The 16,934-nt window shown below is 41.9% G+C and overlaps 1 protein-coding gene across 3 annotated transcripts; it reads left to right on the top strand.

Moving 5' to 3' along the window:
• The first annotated feature begins 6,250 nt into the window (after positions 1-6,250).
• Positions 6,251-16,729, top strand: syt10 (synaptotagmin X). Of its 3 annotated transcripts, none has more exons than XM_069671113.1 (7): positions 6,251-6,437; positions 7,104-7,491; positions 10,203-10,764; positions 13,128-13,248; positions 13,538-13,709; positions 13,881-14,010; positions 16,658-16,729. In XM_069671113.1, exons 1-7 carry the CDS (start codon positions 6,251-6,253, stop codon positions 16,727-16,729), a joined length of 1,632 nt encoding a protein of 543 aa, XP_069527214.1. The 3 variants fall into 3 exon arrangements, with proteins under 3 accessions (XP_069527214.1, XP_069527213.1, XP_069527211.1); XM_069671112.1 differs by having other exon boundaries at positions 6,251-6,452; XM_069671110.1 differs by having other exon boundaries at positions 6,251-6,452; positions 13,881-14,027; positions 16,651-16,729.
• Positions 16,730-16,934: the final 205 nt, after the last annotated feature.

Raw genomic sequence — 16,934 nt, 5'->3', positions numbered from 1 at the left:
TTTCTTGCCTTTTTTCTAAGCACACATCCGCGACCTACTAAAAACAGCTCCGCGACCCACTTTTGGGTCCTGACCCACCAGTTAAGAACCAAAGCAGGTTGTTCGCTGTTCTTCTAAGTACAAAGGCAAAAACATTTGGCAGTTCCAGCAACACAAAGTAGAGGATTATATGCTTTTATTTTAATCATACATGACAGTAAACTTAATATTCTTGGGGTTTGAACTGTTGGTCAGACAAAACAAAACATTTGAAGACCTGGACTCTGTTTTCTTTCATTTTATAGACAAAATGATGCATAAATTGTTTGAGAAACTTAATGGCTTATTAATTGATAATAATAATAATTGTTATGCTCTTTTAAAAAGGTGTTCGCATACCATAGCCCCAATACGTCTCTTAAATTATTAGCTTTAGTCGCCTAAACTCAAACAGACATCAACTTGGCTGATCTTTTCATCACTCCTGCCCCTTATATCTGACAACTTGTTGCTCCTGGCGTTTGGGTCCTCAAATCAGAATAAACCCTTTTTCCTTGAAGTCATACAATAGTGTTTGATCAAACCTGTTTTTACGGTACTACAACCCAGACTCTTTTATCATGCAAATCAGCTCTGATAGGAGTGTTCTTATTCTGGGGAGAAAATACCAATACAGACAATGTGGGCAGTGATTACTCTGGTGTTTACAAGTTAGCATTAGCATAATCACAACATAACCTTTCATCATCCAGCCCTCACTCCTTTCAGCACTCCAATTAGTAACCTATAACTGCCATTTAAAATGTGTTTCAAAGTGGAATTGATTTTCCAGCAGTGCTCAAATGTCTCAGCAGGCTCTGCAGCACAAATGCTGTTTATGTCTCTCCACCATGATGCTCTGGACATAAACGGGGGCTATTAAGGTCGCAATGTCCCAGATAGTTTCCTGACATTTTGTGTAGTTTTCTCTAAGAGACCCTTTTGGATTCACGTCAGTTGTGTCGAGAGATTTGGTGTTGGGAATAAACTGCTATGGGAAGATAAAACACTTTAGGAGCAGGAAAAGAGTCAGCATATTCACATGGCGGCCATCTTTCTCTGAAGTCACACTCAGGGTGGGACGCTTACATGCTTTTATAATGTTGTGTTCTGTGGACAATGTAAATATGAAGGAACATAAGGCCACATTTCAAAGTTAAATGAGTTATTGATAACCCAGTAGCTACCACATGACACAAGCTAATGTTCGTTTCCAACTGCTCTAAGCTAACATCGCCGTTTGATACATGTTACATGATTGGATAGGAAAGGCAGAAACTCCTAGCTAATGACGTCCGCTAGCTAACGGTAATGTAAGCTACTACTTGGCTGAATGTTAACGGTAGCTGTTATTACAGTTCACAAATATGTTGTTAACTCATTATTTACTGACAGCTGAGTCACAACAGCTACTGTTAGCATTCATCAATTCCTAGCTAATATTAGCGTTTGACAGTGATACACGATACAATACTATAATAAAGGTTTAAAGTCAGAGCCAATGATAGCTAGCTAAAGGTAGTGCTAGCTACAAATTGGTTGAAAGCTAACATTAGCTCTTCTGACTATCTTAATTTGTTTACAGATATGTTTAATAACTCACTAGTTACTGACAGCTGACTCACAACAGCTACTGTTAGCAATTCAGCCATTTCCTAGCTAACATTCCCATTTGAAAGTGTTACACGATACAATATCAAAGGGAAAAAAAACTTCTAGCTAATGCTGTTAGCTAGCTAAAGGTAATGGAAGTCAAGAATTTATTGAATGTTAAAGTTAGCTCTTGTTACTCACAACAGTACTGTTAGCATTCAACAAATTCCTAGCTAACGCCATCATCAATTAGCTAACATTAGCTAGGACATTTTCCTGTTGTATCTTGAAACACTGTCAAATATTTATATTAGCTTACAGCAACTAGATAACTGTAGTATTAGCTATATAGTGGCCGAATGCTAGCATTAGCTGTTGTCTAACGGTAGCTAATGGGTTATCAAAATCTTGAAATATGGCCAGAGTTCAGATTTACACAGATCATTGTCTTTTTAGTTGCTGGTCAATCTGGAAGCAGTGAAATTATATCATTAAATCATATACACTAAACCTATATAACATCCAACCTGGAACACAGTGTTATAATATTATAGCGGCATTTGAGCTTCTTAACCTGAGCACGAGCCGGGTGTGAGTATGGTCAGTTACGTTGGATATGTGCTTAACGAAAGGTTGATATATTTGGCATGAAGGCTGGTGTTGATACTAAAGTCGTCCATGAGGACAAAATGTAACAGGACGCCTCCCTGCAGATGGTTTATTTGTCCTTCTGTGTCCTAAACAACATCGTCCCATTAAGTAATTACATTACAGTCCACACACACCCCAGACTGCAAAACTGCTGGCTGTATGCATACATATGTGCCTCATATCAATTTCATGATATTGAATTGAGTCTGCTTAGCCAACTCCAGCTCACGCCAGCAGTTGATTATTTTGCCCTTCTGTTGCTTAATTCCCAATTCTACAGGTTTGCCAAACAGCTCCTGGTTTTCGGCTTCATGAATGGAGACAGCGTTGGGCCTGATGCTCAAAAATGTGACACCTTGCTCTTATGGGAGACTGGGAATAATTTTAAACGGAGGACGATGATCTCCAATCAGGAAAAGATTAAAGGAATGGACATGAGCGATGACTTTGAGTGTTTACTCACGCAGCTGAGTGGTTAAAACCATCTGGTACCTGAAATTGCTTCAGAAACAAGAGTCTAAAGCCAGCCGCTTTGTGAGGCTGCAGTGAACAGAATAGCAAAACCTAATCTATCAACAAGAAATAACACTGTTAGTGACCAAGTCACCCTTCAAAATGAATGCTTGAGGAAGAATGCCAAACATTCAATAATTGTGGTTCCTGCAATGTGAATATTTACGGCTTTCCTCGGTTTTATATTTCTGTAAAGTCCTTTTCAAGAGAGAAGTAACATTTTCACCAGGGCCAGTACATACAAAGTCTCTCCTAGGAGATACAAATCATGCAAATATGTAGTTTCCCATCATTCTCTCAAGTGATAAATTAGCATGAAGCTATGTCTCAAAAAGCTATCAGCATTGCGATTTTCCTGACACCGTGAGATTGCATAAAAAATGGTCAAACCCAAGAAAAAACAAGCATTCAAAGGCGTCAAAGTCAATCGATCAGACCGTACTCTGTTTGGCTGACCGCCGGAGTCAGACCTACACACGGGTCTGTATGTGACTGACTGACTGACTGACTGACGGTACTTTCAGAGCCGTAGAGAGAGAGAGTCGCAACATCGCAATGGTGGATCATGGAGCATATTGGACCTCCACTAACGCGACTCTCTGTCTATACGGCTCTGGATACTTTGTTCAGGGAGTAGGCGGGGCTGCTCGTCCACTGTCCTCACCTGCTTTCAAACACGTTGTCATCGGCCTCATGAGGACAGTCCTTGTAACACCACAAAAGCGCACATTGGGGGCGCTGGTTTGGCTCGGTTAGTAGAGCAGGCGCCCCATGTATAGAGGCTACAGTCCTCGTCGCACTGATCGCAGGTTCGACTCCCGGTCTGCCGATCCATTTGGTGCATGTCATCCCCCACTCTCTGCTCGCCACATTTCCTGTGGAATAAAGGCAAAACCCCCCCCAAAAAAAATCTTTAAAAGCGCACATTGACCTGATGCGGTCAGCCACATACTAGGCTTTGACCTGGTCTTGTTTGTTATTTGGAGAGACCCAACATGAATCCACCATGAGCAGTACTGACCAACATTTGGCAGCAGTAACAAGGACAAACTTCCTTTAACAGGCAGAAACCTTAAGCAGAACCAGGATCATGCTCAACAGCCACCTGCCTCGATTGGCTGGGCCGAAAAGTGGGATAGAGGGAGATGCAGGGTCAAGACAAACAAAGCAACAGCAAGAACATACGGTATGTTTTGGTTGCAACAACAGCCACAACATGTTACAAGAACATAAACAAAGGTATGACAAAGGCATTAAGGTTTGTCCTCTGGAGCCACGTTGCTGAAATGGAGGTTAAATCTGATTTTAATACCAGATGTTTTTCGTACATGCTTTCCTTACTTCTAAAGTCAAATAACGTCTTTTAACAGATAACACATGAAGGATGAAATGTAATATTTGAGTGCGGTCATGTGAAATGAGTTCACAGGAGACGCTGAAATGAGCTCCTGATACAAGTAGTCTTTGACATTCATATATGTATGTATATTACTTTATATGCATGGACTCTTTGAATTTCCATTTTTTCCATTTACCCGGTTAAACTGTCAAATGATTCCTTTCATATCAGCTCGCAAATATAAGAGAACACTGTGACGAGACAACTGTCTCATCACTCCGGTTAAAGCGATTGGAAAGTGTTTTTTATTTCCTGTTCTGGTTCATTTCCTTTATTGACATGTTTTTTTTTTTTTTATAAAGTCTGAATCCTTCTCAGCTGTTGTTTCCTCTGTGGCAACTGCAATTTCCAGTTTCCCTTGGCTACGGTTTTGTGCCCCCCGCTGGCACAGAGTGTAGGGTAAATAATAGAAATACTCAGGCTGGATCAGGACGGAGCTGCTGCTGCTGCTGCTGCTGCCGCCTTTGTGGAGAAAGGGACGAGAGATACTTGAAATTTTTTTGTGTTTTAAGCAGTTGTTGCTTTTGAGATTTGACTTTTTCTGTCCGGTGGTTGAGAAAAACAATTTTATGTGACATTTTCCACAGGCACATCAAAGCATTAAGGATTGTTCTCTGTGATGGCGTTCTTATGGGGAGCCAATTAGACATTTTATTTCCCTCCGTTTGTTAAACAATTACATAAAAGCAGCCTTAATTACTGATATTTAATATTTAACGTATGTATTATGTGTTTGAAGAGCTTATTTGTGAAAGGAAAGGGTCTCTATTGGTTTGTGTCTTTGTGCCATCCATCCATTATCTATACCGCTTATCCCAGCTGTCACTGGGCGACTGATCGACCTATAACGGGCAAACTCCACACAGAAAGGCCCCCTACGTCTGAACCAGGATTCGAACCATCAAGCTGTGAGGCAGCAGTGCTAACCACTGAGCGCAGAAAAAAAATATCTGTACATGTGCACTTATACTGTATGTATAAATAAAACGGTTCCTTGGAGTCAAACAAGCCAATCTTAGAGCCGTGACCTTTGATATGTTGTGATTTCAGACTGAATAATTACTCATCAAGACGGTGGTCCCTGACATTAATTAAACACGCTTAGCAACATGTTGAGTCTATGTTTAGAGTTTACATAGGCTGTTGATTAGCAGCTGTAGGTTTATAGCTACATGATCGGCAGGTAAAGTGTGGAACATGTTAGAACTGTCCCGGACTGAGAGAATTCTGATTTAAATTGAGAACAAGACATCAAAGGAGAAATTATGAGATTTAAGATCAAAGGCAAAATACGTTTTAGGACAGTACAGTGATTCTTTTTGGAATACAGGTGCAGATATTTGTCTAAATGTGCAAAAATAAACTGTAACTGAGGTTAAGTGACTCGCTGAGGGACAAGTAGCTGTGAAAAACATTGTGTAAAGATAGAAAGACAAACAAATGAAAGAAATATCACGTAAAGAAGTGTTTTATGTTCTGAAAGAAATTAGGAATTATAGTTTCTTTAGGTTTTTAAAAGCTTTTGCAGCCACTCCATCCATCTATTAGCCCTCATGTCCTCCTCTGTGCACTCTTCAGGCTCTCAGGGGAATAACAATAATTATTATTATTTATATAGCGCTTTAAAAGGTACTCAAAGACACTTTACATGTAATAACAACATAGCAAAGACAGTAAAAGCAATATACAGTATAAAACAATCAAGGTGCAGAAAAATAAAGTTAAAATGTGTGTAAAAAAGGAAAAAACACAGGGAAAAGACCTGTTGGGGGTTGGGAGGACTGAGTCTATAAACCAGCGCGTGCTGGACGAGAGGCGGGGACACACACGGGGAACTCTCTGGCCGTTACTAGAACAAGTAATCCCGTTACTGCCACCAACTGACTGCACTCACTAGCAACCTGATGCGCATTGCCATTAGTCGAGGGTTGGACTCGCAGCCTGTTATTCCACCGCAGCGCACGCGTCTGGCCAGTCGTTCCTCGTTGCGCGCTGGATATGGATCAGGACGCAGCGCGCCTCCCTGCTGTCTCCCGCGGACAGGCTGCACTCTGCGGCGCATAAACCGGCGCACAGATGAACCGCCGCCCTCCTGGCTCCTCCGGCGTGCAATGGCTTAACAGGAGAGACATGAGTGTCCGGACGGAGGACAGCATCACCCTGTGCCAAAGGGCTCTCCAGATCATTACGGAACTTTGTCTCACGGGACACGTAGACCGGGAGAAATGTGCGGATATATTTCCACTGGAGAGCACCATACCAGGTAAAGGACACGCAGGTAAATAGAATAAAGTCATTATTTTCCTCCTTTAAATCCCCTTAGTTCATCACTTTCGTTTGTTTATTGAAAAAAGAGATTTGAGTAGTTCCAGCGTTTCAGGAGATCAACTCTCACATAATCAAACTTTATGACACCAGTAAGTTTCGTTTATGTTACGGTGTTGAACTGTTGTGAGAGTGTTTCTCTACCTGTTACGCATCTTGCTGCAGCTCGGTGCAGACAGACGCAGCAACAGGTGGGAAACAGACTGAGGCTGCAACTGACAAAGGAAATGATTGTCCTGCTTTTCTCTCTTTCTTTCCATTTGCACTCAGAAAGTGGGGAATGTATTCAGTGTTTTTCTTGCATATGATGCACATTCAGTGCAAACTTTCCATTCAATGTTTCACTTGGAGCAGGAGCAGACGGGAGACCAAACTGTGCATGTGATTTTCTTGATGCTGAGGTTTCATATGACTTTATACTGTCCTGCTTTATCAAACAGGTGCACATGCTGCCCCTTCTTTCTTACAGCTTTCCTTCTCTCCTCTTTTCTCTTTCTCCCTTGCATGTTTGTCCGTCATATTTTGTCCCTTTTGCTTGCTTCTCCTTTCCTGTTTCCGTGTCTCTGTCCTCCTCTATGGGTCCCTCCTCCATGGTTACATGTAGACATCTCTATTAGTCTCCTTGCTGTGGTCGTGGGTTTCTGTGGCCTCGCCCTGTTGGTAGTCTCTCTCTTTGTCTTTTGGAAGCTGTGCTGGCCCCTTTGGAGGAGCAAGACTTTGTCACACCACGCCGAAAATGGCCTCCGTGTCGGCTTCCCCGAGGTCCCACCACCCAACTCCCCTCTGGAGTGTAAAGTGGCGGAGGTGGAGAAGAAGTACCCGCTGGAGGTGAAGATGAATGGACGGAGCTCAGTGAAGCTCCTGGAGGCGGCCATGAAGATCAGCCAGACATCTCCAGACATCCCCGCCGAGGTGCAAACAGCCCTGAGAGAGAAGCTGAGCCAGCAGGCGAAGATCCAGAGGCAGACCACCGAGCCAACCTCCTCCTCCAGGTACCTTACATGAACCCACTGCAGGCACAACCCCTCCCTTCAGAGAGAACATTACAATGATCACTGTTTATACACATGTATCTGGTGCTCACTATTAAAGCACAATGGAGGCATTTTTTAACCTACTTTGGGGTTTTTTTTCTCCCCCCACACAATACTGATGCCCTCACAATGAAAAACGGTCCAGGCAGTTCATGACAGAGTCAATGTCCTTGAGGTGTTTTGGCACATGTCATGCAAAGCATCACGGACTGCCTGGTGACCTTGAAACGCAGTCGCACATGTTGCATAGTGTGACCAGGAAAAAAAAATCACCTCCTGCAGGCACATCAGCCAGGGCAGTGGTGCATCTCCTCGCCTCAGTATGAACCCTATAATCTCCTGTACGTGCCAGTCAAGCTGCTATGGTAACGAAGGGGAAGCAACCCCAGTAAATAAGCAACCAGCTCTGGCTTCTCTTTGTTTGCCAGCACTGTGTTTAAACTACATCGTCCATAATTAGCAGTGCTGTCGGGTGGGAGCTGTCATGGTGGAAGGTTGCTTTCCTGGTGAGACGCGCCAGGCAGCTGCGCTCGGTTTCTCAGAGGATTGCCAGCTCTTATCAACAATTGGCTTGGTTTGTCATTAAGGGCTTGTTAATTAAATTATATGGAGACGAATGTCTCCATTAATTATACACCCACAAGGCCAGGTTAAAGATTACAACGCCTACTGACACCTACTCTCTTGACAGTGATTCCTGATTTTTACTGATTATTTCCTTAACACCTACATCCTGCGATAAATACCGTTGTAGGCCTTTTAGGACCCTTAAGTCATTTCAGTCAATAAAGCAAAGACAACAAAGAGAGGTCAGATTTGCTCCTGATAATTTCATACCAAATATTGTCTCTGCAATGTCCTTTTCAACATTTATAAGCAAGCAAAGAATGGTGTTTCTATTTGCTCTATTTACCACCAATTCAATTAAGCCACTGATTTCGCAGCAACCAACATTTTCGTTATCGATTGAGCGTTTGGTGTATGCAGTGTGAACCCAATATGACAAAGCCCCAAAACATTAAGTTTATTATCATTTAAGACACAATATGACTAACCAAATTATGTTAAATAACTGTAGCAGAACTAATTAACTATGGAACTAAGAAATATTGGCCTCGCCTTGAATGTACCCAATTGGAACACGGTGTCGGCCATGATTGGAGATTCTTTCCCAATTGTTTTGGGGCAAAAGTAAGTTGTACTTTCACTATAACAAAAAAGACAATTCACACAAACATCTTTGACAAGCTCTTTATCCTGTCAACCATCACCAATCATTCCTTTGTGTTGGGGAGGGTGCGGAGAAGTCAGAAGAAGTTGTCTACGAACTCACGGTGACATTTTCAAAAACAGAAAAAGAAAGCAATAATTATGGGTTTAATCTTCAGTGTTGGTGGATTTGGTGTAATCCTCCGATTGATTGTAAGATTGTGTGAAGTGGAGCTAGAGGCTTACAGAAGTCAACAACACAAACTATGAGGTGTAAAAGCAATTAGTTACTTCTACTCCCGGGCAGTTGGTTTCCAGATAGCATGCAGCCTTCTGTGTTTTGTGTTTACAATACTTGAGTGTAGTATTTAATTTTCAGCCCAGCTTCCTGTGGCATATCATTTGTGCCATTGCTGTCAGATGAAGGAGGAGGGCCAGTTGCTAGGTGACAAGATTGGCTTGGCCCTGGTTTCCACGAAGGATGTCAACTTCAGAGAAATTTACAGCATTCAGGTAATTTGTTTCAGAGCTCAAATGAAGGCTGGAGATGGGTTTTCATATTTCCAAAAATGGTAAAAAAAAAAAAAAAGAAGAAAATCCATCAGTTTGGCCACTTGAGAGCTTATTTACTGGTACTATTCCAGGGTACAACCAGCTGTGTTCAGCAAGAAAGAGCAGTATGTTGAATTGTCACTGAGTCATTGGGTTGTCTACAATAGAGGTGGTTTTTGGATCAAGCATCAAGGTTTTTGGGGTCTTGGTTTTAGGCAAATTCAGGCAGTTCAACCGGGCTCAAAAGGCCAACATATGCATATCATATCATTGGCTCTGGCATTTAAAGGTATTACTGACCAATGTCCATGAAGGACATTAAAAGGTATGCCTCAGAATCTCAGGTGGTTGTTCAGGAAGAAAGAGAAGCATGTTGAATTGTCCTTGAAGCATATCACCGTGTCCTTGGTTAGTCTACAATAGAGAGGCTGTCGGGACTTGATTTTAGGCACATTCAGCCCATTCACCAGGCTGAAAAGGACAACTTATGCATATCAAAACATTGGTTAGGTCTTGTGAGCATTTTGAGGTATTGCTTACCAATGTCCATGAAAGACACTGAAAGATATGCCTCAAAAAGTCAATATTGGTAAGGGTTGTCTTGGGATTAAAGCTATTCGAAGCTGCATTCCCTGTAAGCCATTGCTTCAGTATTTCTTTATTTAAGTGAATGTCACATGGTTGTTAAGTGAATATTCATGCTTTTTTACTCTGTGCTTCTTTCCAGAAGTCTAAAGACCGACCAAAGACCATTTTCTTAGCTATATGTCAAAACATGTTCGAAGAAAGCCACCTTAAGATCTAGTTCTCTCCAGGAAAACCATAAGCACCCATCATAACAAAGCCAATCACGCATATAACGCTGACAGTTGAGACATTTACCCAATGCTCTTTACCCTTTTCAACAGACACAATTCATTCCGGCGCCACCTGCCTCGTCAGATGAATGTCACCAGCTTTGACTTCAGCATGGACACAGTGCCTCTCCGCCAGTCTTCGACAGTGAGCATTGGAAGAATAAAACCTGAACTCTACAAGCAGAAATCTGTGGACTCAGAGGGCGAGGTCAAAGAGCCCGTGGAGACTTGCGGAAAGCTCAGCTTCTCGCTGCGCTACGACTATGAGGAGCAATCCTTGGTGGTGAGAATCCTCAAGGCCTTGGACCTGCCTGCCAAAGACTTCACGGGCACCTCCGACCCCTACGTGAAGATCTACCTGCTACCAGAGAGGAAGAAGAAGTTCCAGACGCGTGTCCATCGCAAGAATCTCAACCCCATGTTTGACGAGTCCTTCTGTTTCCCCGTTTCGTACGATGAGGTTTGCAACCGCAAGCTGCACTTCAGCGTCTACGACTTTGACCGCTTCACCAGCCACGATATGATTGGCGAGGTGGTGGTGGACAACCTCTTTGAACTCTCGGACCTTTCCAGGGAAGCCGTGGTTTGGAAGGATATCCATGCAGCAACTACGGTGAGTTGGCTTACACGCCATCAAATCCTATGTGGACTTTGTTGTTGTGGATATTACAAAGACTTCTGTGTTATTGTTGAGGAAAGCATATATTGCGAATTATAACTGTTTTTAGAAAGGTCTAAACACAATGTATCATGTATGACTCACATCTAAGAGCCTGAATTCATCAACAGTGTTCCACAAAAGTGGCAGATGGAACAAATTGCATAATTGGTTTTTGGAAATGTATTTCATCCGCCAAACACCCACACATATTTTCCAGATACTGCTGAGCATTCCAAGGATGTAAATATAGCAACTGATTACAATATTCCTAAGATTAATCGCCATGTCTTTTTTTGTCAGAAGCAATATGTTGTCGAATTTTAACATGTTGCACAAACAAGGTGTTCAGATATAGCGTATTGGAGATGGTATGTCCTCATTCGAACTTATCCCTGAGTGCATTTCACTTCTACATTGACACATCTTACTGAAGACCCTGAGCTTTACGTATGAATGCTTTCATGGTGATAAACACAGAGGCTCTCTTTTCAAGGTCACATTAGCACGTTGTCGACTATAGTAATAGCAACAGGAAAGCTGTACAATCAGTTTTGAATACAAGGCGAGAGATATTCAAGGTGTTTCAAAAGGAAGGCCACATTAATATAAACTGTCACAAATGACCTTTTTGGGCGTCATGGCTACCTTTCGTATAGGAAGTAGGAAATCATGCAAGGCAAGGCCACAGTTTGATCCGCCTTCTATACTCAATACATGCAAGATGTTTTGTTGGGGCTTGCTACAGTATGCTAATACAGGCTCACAAGCTAGTCTAAATCACATTGTGAACTCCACCAGGGATAATTATGATTCCAGTCCAGTTTGTAAGTTGGAAGATGTGTCTAATGCCTGCTAATGGTTTTCAGTAAATATCCAGTTATTAGTTATTAATATAGATCCACATCCAGGGTTTTTTAAAGGATTATGTAACAGGGTATTTCTTAACATTTATAAGAGCAAAGTTAATGATCTGTGTTCTTTCTTAGTGCTGAAAAATTTAAGTTTACAGTCAACAGAGTACACTTTTCCTTACCCGTGCTGGTGTCGCCTAGCTTTAAGATTTGATTTACCTCCTCTAGCTGCAGGCCATAGATTAACCTGAAAACGTCCTCCTGTGCAGACACACCTGAGGGCAGCTTCTGTTACTTTGTGGACTTGAGTTTAAGGTGTTGGCTCTATAACTCTTTAAAGTGTGTACGCGTGTGACGGAGAGCTTCGATGCCATCTGTCCAGAAGTTTGTGGGCAGAAGTGAATAATCGCATTGCTGATTCGACTGCAGAAAATCATGTTAAATCTTTCTGCCAGAATAAAAAATGTTCTTTGCCCTCAGGTGTGCGTCCAAAGTTTTCCACATAACTCGATGAAAAATGTATAAAACTTATATTTACTAAGGTCATACGGAATACTTTAACCATTTAAATGAATTATTGCATAATAAAATCTAAAAGATAACACGCTTACTTCAACAAACTGACCTTGTTGCCCATGAGACTGCAGTAATGTGCCTTTAATCACATTCTACCCCAGAGTGTGGCCTTCTGACTAGCAGCGCCGTTGTAAACACATCTCAGATTGTGAGAGTATGGCATCTGTTACAAGCTTGGTACCTCTGAGAACGTTCTACTTTTAGCAGGCATATGTTAACAGTAACATGTCCATTGGTAGCAAGAAAATAAAGCCAAAAAAGCTGAAGTGAACTAACTTAAATAAGCTAGCGTGAAAATGTAGAGTCATGCTAGCAGCTCTGTGAGGCTGTTCTTGCTAACATCAGCATGCTAAAATGCTCACAATGGCTTGTTTGCATTTATTAATCAACATCTTTGTTTGGCTTGTTAGCATGCTACATTAGCTAATACGCACTAGAGCAAAGGCTGATGGCAATGTCATTTAAATGTTATTTAAATGTTGACCTGATGATGGCGCTAGATGGAAAGACAGGCTAACCAAACTCATTACAGTTCTTCTTGAGAAGGCCATGGATGTCTGATTTCATAGGAATCATGCAATATATGTCAATATATTTCACTGAAAAACCAGAATGTTAACCTTATACATAATGGTGTCAAATGAGACCATAAAACTATGTAAGATAAATCATCTAGTGACCCCTAATGTACACACAAATGTACATGGCGAACCATCCATTAATTGTTGAGTTCTATCGGCATTGAAGGAGATAGACATCATAATAGCCTACCAAGCTGTGCTAATAAAAGAGCCAGGTTACGAAATACAACCCCCTTGACCTGTTGGCATATTAATCCACAAAATGTGCATGTTTTCTACATTCTATCTTTCTTATTCTGTCCTTCAGGAGAGTGTGGACCTGGGAGAGATCATGTACTCGTTGTGCTACCTCCCCACAGCAGGGAGAATGACCCTAACGGTCATCAAATGCAGAAACCTCAAAGCCATGGACATCACAGGCTCTTCAGGTAACCTGACAGCAAATAAGATGTGGCTCACATCAAAACCACAAGCTGAGCCATGAATCAAACTTAGCTGACAGGAGACAGCAGGTGGCCACTTAGAATGGAAATGGGGAGGAGACATGGAGAGGCCAGTGAGAACAAATTAGTGGAAGTATAACCCTCCGTAAGAAAAGGGACATACATGACATGGATGTACTTTTATAAGAGAAAATTACCTTACCATTTATTGTATTCATTATTTATGGTTTTAAGATAAGTACAAATTATAAACGACTGTATACGTGTCTCCCAGACCCTTATGTGAAGGTTTATCTGATATGTGACGGACGGAGGTTAAAGAAGCGGAAAACAACCACCAAGAAAAGCACACTTAACCCAGTGTACAACGAGGCCATCATCTTCGACATTCCCCCGGAGAACGTGGAACAAGTCAGCCTGTCCATCATGGTGATGGACTACGATCGGTGAGTCGAGCAGCTATTAGATGCTGTAGCATGCTAACGTGCTAACTACAAGTCAACATAGCTCACAGTTTAATCTAACACTGTTTTTTCAGTTTAGTCAGGATTTATGTGTCTGCTGCAGGAATTAACCATGTGCATCCCCTGTGTGTAAATGTGCTTTACTGCTAACAGGGTTGGACACAATGAGGTGATTGGTGTGTGTCGCACCGGGCCAGATGCCGAGGGTCTTGGACGGGATCACTGGAACGAAATGTTGGCTTATCCGAGGAAGCCCATCACACACTGGCACGCTCTGGGAGAGGTACAGACACTTTTTTTTCTCTCCAGTCTCAAAGAACTCATACTTACAGAGCTTTCTAGAAGCTCCTGAATGTGACATTTAGACATCCTTAATCCAAGCTTTGTCTAGTTGAGCTTTTTCTTTCATTTCCTTTCTCCTTTACTTGCATCAGGAAGACACGTTTTCGATACACCAGGAGTAAATGTCAGTCCAATCTACTCCTTTGAGAAAGTCTGGGTACTGTATTTCCTCAAATTGCAGCCTTTATTTACCTCATCTGCAGAGACTACCAGGCCTTTATTTGAAGCAGGCTTTTGTTAGAGGCCTTTATTTGGTCATACTCGCAAACTTGGTTTTCATAGGGCACTTAAATGTAGCCACTTCCCCCTTGTGGCACTTGTACGTAACTACAAAATACAGCCTGGCTGAGCCAGACACCAACAGTACCATACAATAACGCTTTATATGAGTAATTGTAGATCATCTAACAGGCCCCAAAAGTTTATTCACCCTGCCAAGACTCAGATGAATCTAGTGACATTTATTTTGATCTCTGAGCATTCAATACAGTGATAGCTATTGTATTTTTAGGGGGAAACATTTAGCCCAGTTTGGGCAAAATTTCTTTCCAACGATTCCAATACCATTTACATGCCTGAGTGTATTTTACTCGTGTATATCAAAAAAGAGATATAAAGTAGTTACCAAACACAATCATGGTCTTTAAAGAGAAGCTTTGCAGACTTCAAAGAAGCTAACTCTATGCTAGCTAAAAGGATACCATGTGTGAACATTGTATAAGTTGACCAAAGGCTAACTGTCTCCCCTCTGTTAATGTCATCTCATATTTTACATTTTATCAATGTTTCTTCCTCTTTTGCCACACCCACTCCCCATCTGACGAATAGGAAATTACAGGTGATTACCCATTTTCAGTGGTAAAACTACTTTTGGTAAACACTGTGATCATAGGCACGAACCATGTCCTCTGTAGCTCTCCTCAAAACATTGTTCGAGATGGGAAGACAGACCACTTGGATAGCGTCTCTCTATTCTTGGGGTAACTAGTTTTGAAATTCTTAATGTTTGACCGTGTGGAGCAAACAGAGAGGAGAATTGTGCTTCAGGAGTGGTTTCACAGGTGTCTAACAATGTTTTGATAGTTTTGTGAAGTTTGTGAAGGTAAAAATCCCATCTGGGGATCAATGCTTATCCTGTCTGTAACTTTTTTCCCCATATTGAGCAAAATCCTTAAATGTGTTGTAATTGCATTGCATCCAAGCTGACTACAGACACTGTGCTCCACACAGGAGCAATGTTTTAAAAGCCAACTAGCAGCCCGACACGGGGTGTGGGATTCATACTCAAAATGGTACAGTGTGACTGCAAGTGGAAAGAGTTTACACCTGATATGAATTAAGTAAGCCCAGAAAAGCTATGTTTTTTCAAGATCAAAAGTTAATTAATTTGACATCTTAAATAACAAAGTGGGTTTTCCTTTGAAAACGGGTGTGTGTCTTATCTCAAGCCCACAGGATCCGTGTCCTGCGCGTTCCGCCTGCGCCTCGGTTCTGGTCCGTCAGATGGCGCGAGCCCTCGCCCACAGGAAGCGTGTCTGATGCGAAATCACGCGATAGCATCAGTGTTAAACAGAGCAACACAAACAACAGTTCAGTTTGCACCTCCGAGGTTGATTATCTGCTCTTTTGGAGATCATTCTGTGATTGTTGTGCCTCTACCGTGGCTGAGAACACTACTTAATTTAAAGTGTGTTGTTGTTATGACAACGGAAAAAACGGGAGTCTGTACCAGTCAGTACATGGTGTTTTATTTTGAAATGACCAGTTGCTGTATGCTGTTTTCGTGTCTGACTTCCTGTTTGGAACGATCTGCTCAGTTTGGCTTGACACGTGCTTGAAGCGGCCTCCGTTAAAAATAGACGGGCGCGTATCTTTAGACGTTCCAGGGATGTGCCGGAGACGGACCGCGGCGCGTGCTCTGGAATCACAAGCATTGGCTTGCATGGGCGCGATTGACAGAACAGAAGTCGCGACGCACATGGAACATGCCGGAGACAGATCCTGTGGAATTTGAGGGTTAAGAAAACGAAAGGCAAGAAAATCTGGAGGAAACTTTTGTTTTCTCAAGACACAGGATTAGAAAATAAAACTGGAGAATGGGTTCATTTGATCACTCCTGATTTCAGCCTTCAAGAACACTGTCATGGCCTTAATAGTGATTGTAGTAGTCTGATGCATTGATCAATATCAGTTGCAACATTGCATGCTGATTTGGCACTTCTGATATCTGATGAACTTAAGATATAAGAAGAAACAACTTTTGTTTTTCTCGTGATAACGGGTCGATTTTCTCTTTCTTTACGATAACAAAGCACGTTTTCTCGAGAGAACAAAATTATGAACTCAGGATCTTGAACTTATGGAATTAAAATTGTAGTGTAGTTGATGGTGTGCAAATGCATGCAATACTTTGTCCAAAAAGTAATCTAATGAAATATGTGTTTTAACCGTTATCTGACTCGGTCGTAAAGACCCAGCTTTTCTGCCTATGATCACAGTTCATCCTGACGTCTAGAGAAATTACCTGCTCAGCTGCCCCTTGAGGAGCGTCCTTAATGTGTTGTATTTTGTGATGTTTTACCTTGCAGTGGCCAGGAAGAGCGGCAAGCTTTGAGAGTCAAGGTTCATGTCCTTCGCCCAAACCTCCTCAGACGCCCTGATGGCCACAGGTGGAGCGACAACACCTCCTGCTGAAGAAACAAGACAAAGTTTCTGAAAAGCTGTGTTGCCTAAGAGTCTCCTTGTGAGCATAGCGTACTAAAATTTATTTATTTCTTATACATGTTTATACAAACAATGTTGTATTGAAATTTGTTTTCATTCATTCATCTCAATTCATCTCAATTCCAGTTCTTCTGGCTATGC

The sequence above is a fragment of the Semicossyphus pulcher genome, unplaced genomic scaffold (genome assembly GCF_022749685.1).
Source record: "Semicossyphus pulcher isolate SPU_LCO1_2020_fin unplaced genomic scaffold, fSemPul1.0.p SCAF_20, whole genome shotgun sequence".
Taxonomy (NCBI): Eukaryota; Metazoa; Chordata; class Actinopteri; order Labriformes; family Labridae; genus Semicossyphus; species Semicossyphus pulcher.
The sequence above is the reverse complement of the archived record's forward strand: the minus strand, read 5'-3'. Positions and strand labels throughout refer to the sequence as shown.